Here is a 6,969-nt window from a genome sequence, read left to right as displayed (position 1 = left end):
CCAGGATGGTCTCGATCTCCTGACCTCGTGATCCGCCCATCTCGGCCTCCCAAAGTGCTGGGATTACAGGCGTGAGCCACCACGCCCGGCCTCAGCACCCTTTTTGGGTCACCGACCTTGTGTCCAGCCCCACTGCTTGGCCTGGGCACACCTGCCAACCCAACCATTGTAACGTCGGAATGGTACACACTGTTTCTGTAAAGTGACATCTTTCAGATACTTCGTGGCTTTTCGAATATGCATACCCTTGATGGCCTGGGTAGTTTCACGAGTGTTCTTAAAGTGAACACGAAGATTGGAACCTCCTGATTTGCATGATTTCGTGGGGTTCTCCGGGTCAAGTGAATAGCGAACCATTTTCACAGATTACCTCAGGCCACTTAGGGAAAGAGCCTAGCTAACTTTTAACAACGAGAATGTAAAACTAATGTTGTCATTATAGTCCTACTTTTAAGAGCTAGCAGAAATCCATATTTTGATTTCAATCTCCTGATTTTTTAATATTGTCAAATTAAAAAACATTAACACCCTGTGAGCTGATCAAAACACATCTGTACGTTGAAACTCACCAGAAAGCCAACAATTTGCAAGCTCTAGTAAACCTTTTTCACTTTGCAGAGCATAATATGGCAGTGAATATGCTTAAAAGGCAACTTCATGCCAATGTTTTTTTCTGGTAGCAGTGTTTTAATTTTGAAAAATTCCACTTATAGTTTTGAAGAATGAGAAGAAATGTAAAGGACAAAATAGAGAAATAATGAGATTTCCCTACTTCTAAAAACAATATTACAAACTAATTAATCAAGCCTGGGTACAGTGGCTCATGCCTATAATACCAGCACTTTGTGGGGCCAAGGTGGTAGGATCATTAGAGCCCAAGAGTTTGAGACTAGCCTGGGCAACAAAGGGAGACCCCATCTCTACAAAAAATTTAAAATTTGCTGGACATGGTGGTGCACACCTGCAGTCCCAGCTACTCAGGAGGCTGAGGCAAAAGGATTGCTTGAACCCAGGAGGTTGAGGTTTCAGTGAGCTGTGATGGCACCACTGCATTCCAGCCTGGGTGACAGAGCAAGACCCTGCCTCTTAAAATTAATTAATTCATGAAGTTGATAAAAATATAAAACTAATCAATAAGTGTTTATTAATACAAATAACCATATATTAGGATTAATACATTACTAATAAACAAATGCTACTTATTAATTAATACTAATAAACACTTATTAATTACCTACTCCGTGTACAGTTCAAAGGTAAAGGGAATGGTATTAAATGTTTGATGCAAGGCAATAAATCATTAAAAAAACAGAAAAGAACTAGTTCAAATTTCAATTTTGGATAGATATTTCAAAAGATCTAAGCTGTTAAAATCACCTCCTTCAGCCCTATGTTTTAGGCAAGCAAAAGTGCTGTTAATTTAATATTCATTGTTTATGATTAATAGAATATTATCTAACATTTATGATATAGCAGTTATATTTGCCTAAGCTGTTATATACTTTACAGCACACTAAGGTCTCTTATATAAGCAATGTAGACAATTTCTTTATGTCCTTTTCATAATATGAGCAGTATAATTTTATTATTTTAAATAACTATAAGCGTACATCATGGTGACTATGGCTCATAACAATAGATTGTGTACTTGAAAACTGCTAATAGATTTTAAGTCTTCTCACAAGAAAAAAATAAAATAAAAGTCTATGATTTATTTGATACCTAGTTCTTGGCCAAGAATCTACCTCCCCTCAATAACAATACTCTTTCTGTGGAAAAATAAGATACCTTTAAAGCAATCAATTTTATACATTTATCAAAAATATTTGAAAGGAAAAATACTTCAAAAGGCTCAGAACAACAAACAGAAAAACATCTGCCAAGCACTCTATAATTTAATACAATATGAATGTCAGTACAATTAGAAATATTCAAGATTTCTTCAAAAAGGTTGTTAATATTATTACTTTGATAGCAGATGATTCCTATTCCCATGCTCATACCTTCACTTAAGATTAGCACAAATTTATTTTGTAAAATGCAATCAAATGCTATTATACTCACGAAATTGCCTCCTCTCTGTTTTCTCCCCAAGAAAAGCAGTGACCAAACTGAGAATCAGCAAATTCATGAAGTCCCCCTGCAGCAGCAACACTGAAGTATCCCCAAACATTCTTATTGCTGCGGAAATTTAGTTCCTGAACTGTTCCTGAACTGGGCTTAAAACCCTGTTAGAGAATAAAGAATGAGAGACCATATTATGTTTCAAAGGAAGAGAAGATTTATATATTCTTGTTTAAGTTCTGTGTTAATCACACACAGAAGCAGAGAAGACACACAAAAATGATAAAGGCGAAGACCCAATGCTACAGGCCCACTGAAGACTCTATAGTGACTTAAGTGGGATTAAGTAACCAATGAAGCAATGACATTTACTTATGTGCTCTGAGAAACCTCTATATTTCTCTCTCCAGAGGAAGTCCCAAGATATTTCAGAAGTATACGCTCAGATACTATCTTAACATTAAAGTTCATTAAAAGGAGGTATAAACCTTTTAAGTGACGGGTTACCTCATCTGGATTTTCACTAGTGATCCGAGCAGCAATAACATGGCCCCTTGGGCAAGGAACATGTGCAGAATCTTCAAAATCAATGGGAGAATCACCCCAGGGAGATACCCCGTACATCATACGGATATCCTTGATTCTATATAGAGGAATCCCCATGGCAATCTGAAAGGTAATAAAACACACATCTTTAATTTTTCAGTTACTTCCCTTAAAGTGTAGAGGCTATCAGATAACCTAAAATGTTATTATTTTTGGAGCCACTCCCTAAAACATTCTATTTTTATAATCTGTATTCTACAATCATCAACTCTAAGTTGCTTGAAATACAATATATCACTACAGATAAGTAGTTAGAATATTCTCCACTTCTAAAGAAGTCCCCACATTCCTAATGCAACAGACACGAGTTCTCATGTTGTCATTTCTCCATCACATAATGAGTATGAAAATATCTAAGGGAGGAGTAAATGTTAATAGCTATCCAAAAACAGACAGCTAGAAAGTCTTAATTGTGTCATAATTATCTCTTCCATCCCTGCAAACCACTGGCGGAAGTCTTTAATAGGAACCCAGAAGGTGTTCTCAATGTGGGCAAATAATGTTAGATAAAAATAATATCAAACCTTATCGTTAACTATTACTGCTTTCCATAATATTTGTTTCCTGGGCTGAGAGAAGACAATAATATTGACAGCAAGCACTTTACAAATTATAAAAATATATGTGTGCTACCACACTCTTGTCAGGAAAAACTTCAACCACCAATCTCTGATGCAGAATTATTTCAATAAAGAACACTAGTAAAAAAAAAAAAAATGAGTAGGGAATAATTATAATACAAAGTTGTGAAGTTTACTATAGTTAAATAATTGAATAAAGCATACATTATTAACATTTACTTCTAAAACATGACACATTATATCAGACGTGTCTGACTAGAAAAAAAAAAAATAATATTCCTATGTCTGTACTACATCAGGAAAACCAACCCACACATGCATAACCCATACAGAGTGAAAGAGAAATGAACATTAGGTGTGACTCAGATAGGAGGTGCTTTTTCTCTCATCACACACTGGTTAAACCCGTTTTTCAGGCCTCTCTGACTTCTCTAGGCTCCACAACCCAGATCAGGGAGACTTACCTGGAGCTGAGCTGCAGGGAGATTGACATCAGCCACCATCTCTGTACAAGGGTGCTCTACCTGTAGCCGAGGATTCAATTCCAGAAAGTAGAAGCTGCCGTCCTGGCTGTACAGGTATTCCACAGTCCCAGCACTCACATAACCCACCATTTTGGCAAGTTTCACCGCACACTCAAAGAAGAGAGATAAGCAAACATAAGTATCTCACCTTATCCAACTGCTGGACCACTACAGCCTCTCAATGACTCAACTGTTCAGTGTGTATAAGAGTCATCAAAGTGGCTCAAGACGGGCGGATCACGAGGTCAGGAGATCGAGACCATCCTGGCTAACCCGATGAAACCCCGTCTCTAATAAAAAATACAGAAAACTAGCCGGGCGAGGTGGCGGGCGCCTGTAGTCCCAGCTACTCGGGAGGCTGAGGCAGGAGAATGGCGTAAACCCAGGAGGCAGAGCTTGCAGTGAGCTGAGATCCAGCCACTGCACTCCAGCCTGGGCGACAGAGCAAGACTCTGTCTCAAAAAAAGAGCCATCAAAGGCTTTTAGCCACATGAGAGCACATTTCACCCTTTCAGATTATCATATCCCTGGACATGGATGAAAAACTCAATGAAAAATCGGGAGAAATGCGTATTTTTCACTTTGCATCAAAAGCAACCTCACCCCATCAGACATAAATGCATGCAGACAAAAAAACACAGGGACAGACTCTTGTCCAGTTTCCAGTATTTCCAAGATGCTCCTCTTCTTCCTAGAAACATAACTAACTAGCTAGAGACTAGATTTCTTTTTCTTTTCTTTTTTTTTTTTTTGAGACAGAGTCTCACTCTGTCTCCCAGCCTGGAGTGCAGTGGCACAATCTCGTGGCTCACTACAAACTCTGCCTCCTGGGTTCAAGTGATTATCCTGCCTCAGCCCCCCAAGTACCTGAGATTACAGGCATGCGCCACCATGCCTGGCTAATTTTTGTATTTTTAGTAGAGATGGAATTTCACCATGTTGGCCAGCCTGGTCTCAAACTCCTGATCTCAGGTGATCTACTCGCCTTGGCCTCCCAAAGTACTGGGATTACAGGCGTGAGCCACCATGCCTGGCCTGGTTAGTGGCTAAGCTCTGACAAACAAGACATCAGCACTGTTAAGTGATATGCGTAACTCATAAGTCATATATATTTTTTTTTCTTTTTTTTTTTTTGAGATGGAGTCTTGCTTTGTCACCCGGGCTGGAGCACAGTGGCGCAATCTCGGGCTCACTGCAACCTCCCCCTCCCAGGTTCAAGTGATTCTCCTACCTCAGCCTCCTGAGTAGCTGGGATCACAGGCTCATGCCACTGTGTCAGGCTAATTTTTGTATCTTTAGTAGAGATGGGTTTTCGTCATGTTGGCCAGGCTGGTCTCAAACTCCTGACCTCAGGTGATCCACCCACCTCAGCCTCCTAAAGTGCTGGGATTATAGGCATGAGCCACGGCACCCGGCCCTAAGTCATATTTTGAAAAGTCTCATTCTCTATTCCTAGCTTTTTCCTTCTTATTCACTGGAATGTGGTCATGATAGTATAAGCCAGCTTCAATCATGCAAATGAGAACACACTAACAACAGCAAGAGAGAAAAGAAAGGAAAAGAAAAGAAAGAACGAACCTGTATCCCAAGATGGCCTCATGGAATAAAAAAAACTTCCACCAGCCCTGAAAAGCTCACCCCAGACTAGGATGGGAGAGAAAAATAAACTTCTATTTTTTGGGGGGTCCACTGTGTTTTCTGGACCTTTTTGTTACAGTAATTTAACCTGTATCCTAATCGATACAGGAATTATTAAGTGCAGGTAGAATGCTGCTGTTTAAAAATATTAAAATATGAGATGCTAGCTTAGCAAAAGGGTAGTGGGTAGCAGAGAAACAGATACTGTAGGCTGGAAAGGCGATAACCTCCTTGTTGGGATAACACAACATTTGGTAAACTGTTTCCTACAATAACTTGGAATACTGACCACACACCAACTAAACCTTAAAAAAGATGATCTGAAAGGGTCAGAGTGAAGAAAAAGCCAACTTCTTTTGTACTCCCCCAAAGAGAAAATGAGATTATCACCCTGAAGCAACTCAGTGTCAAAGATCAGATTAAACATGCTGCTTTAGTTTCAGCTGGCCCCAAGATAGCCAATATTAAATCGAGGCAAGAGAGATAGGCTAAGCACAGAAGCCAGTAAATAATAGAAGAAAAGTTTCTATATCTAGAAGAAATCTTTGAGTATGATTAATCCAACCCAAAGCTGATTGCAAGCAAATAGCCCAGAAGCTTAGTAAGTATTTGAAGGAATTGTATTTCCAAACGAACCACAAACCTGGCTTTCAAAAGCCTGCGATTGATGATTGGGATATTTGTGCCCTCAATCCTGCACCAGCAGGAAGTGGGCTGTGAAAGTTCTCCCAAAGAAGGCATAGTCTCCAAAGCCCAACTCACAGAGAAAACTGAATGAGGAAGAACTTCCCAGAAAACAATGGCAGGTGCCTTGAAGGACAATGAACAAGGGATTTACTCCCTTATCGCACTTCTTTGGAGTGTGCAGTAGCGGAACCAGGGACAGCCAGAAGGCCTGAGGTAGTATTCTCCTATATAGAAGGGAATCATTGCAATTCCTACCTAAAAAGGAGGATTTGATAACTGCTATGGACCAATGATTGCTATGTACTTTTCATTTTTCCAAATGAGAATTATCTTGTTCCTATTCCATTATTGTATATTGGGTGTATGGTAAGGGCAGTGGGGGAATGACAGTGGGTAAATAACTTGTATTTTGAGTCACTGGCCCATGAAAAGCCACAATACATATCTAACGGAGAGGAATATACATCACACAGAGATCCAGAATCACCTCCAGTAATAACTGGAGTAACTCCAGTTACTAGTAACTGGATGGGACTTCAGGCTGTCTTCCTTGGACAAAGGCAATGTGTGCTCTGAGAGTAGGAAAAAGGATAAAAGGATAATGGGTAGCCAGAGGAACAGACTGAGGCAGATTATGAAATGCCCTCCAGTGACTTTTCTCCACTTCATCATTTTAGGAATAAAATTGAAATTTTTGCTGAGCACATGGTCACTCAGTTAGTGACCACAATTCCTAACAACCTTTGTGCTAGGTATAATTGTGTAACTGAATTTTGTCCAGTGGAATGTGAGCAGAAGTGATATATGTGACTTCAAGATCATGCTTCCATATGCTTGCCCTCCACATAATCTTGTGTGAGTCAGCTTAA

At 39.6% G+C, this 6,969-nt stretch overlaps 1 protein-coding gene across 4 annotated transcripts in view; it reads right to left on the bottom strand.

Moving 5' to 3' along the window:
* The window catches only part of ACACA (acetyl-CoA carboxylase alpha), a 355,889-nt gene that overhangs the window by 171,586 nt on the left and 177,334 nt on the right, over positions 1 to 6,969 (bottom strand). For all 4 annotated transcript variants that reach the window (XM_011990217.1, XM_011990219.1, XM_011990218.1 and 1 more), the window contains 3 exons: positions 3,716 to 3,886; positions 2,572 to 2,733; positions 2,065 to 2,228 (listed from right to left, as the gene is read on the bottom strand). In XM_011990217.1, coding sequence (XP_011845607.1) covers positions 2,065 to 2,228; positions 2,572 to 2,733; positions 3,716 to 3,886 — 497 coding nt within the window. The remainder of the gene's footprint in view (positions 1 to 2,064; positions 2,229 to 2,571; positions 2,734 to 3,715; positions 3,887 to 6,969) is intronic.

Source organism: Mandrillus leucophaeus, unplaced genomic scaffold (assembly GCF_000951045.1).
Source record: "Mandrillus leucophaeus isolate KB7577 unplaced genomic scaffold, Mleu.le_1.0 Scaffold374, whole genome shotgun sequence".
NCBI lineage: Eukaryota > Metazoa > Chordata > Mammalia > Primates > Cercopithecidae > Mandrillus > Mandrillus leucophaeus.
This window is presented reverse-complemented; position numbering and strand designations above follow the sequence as displayed.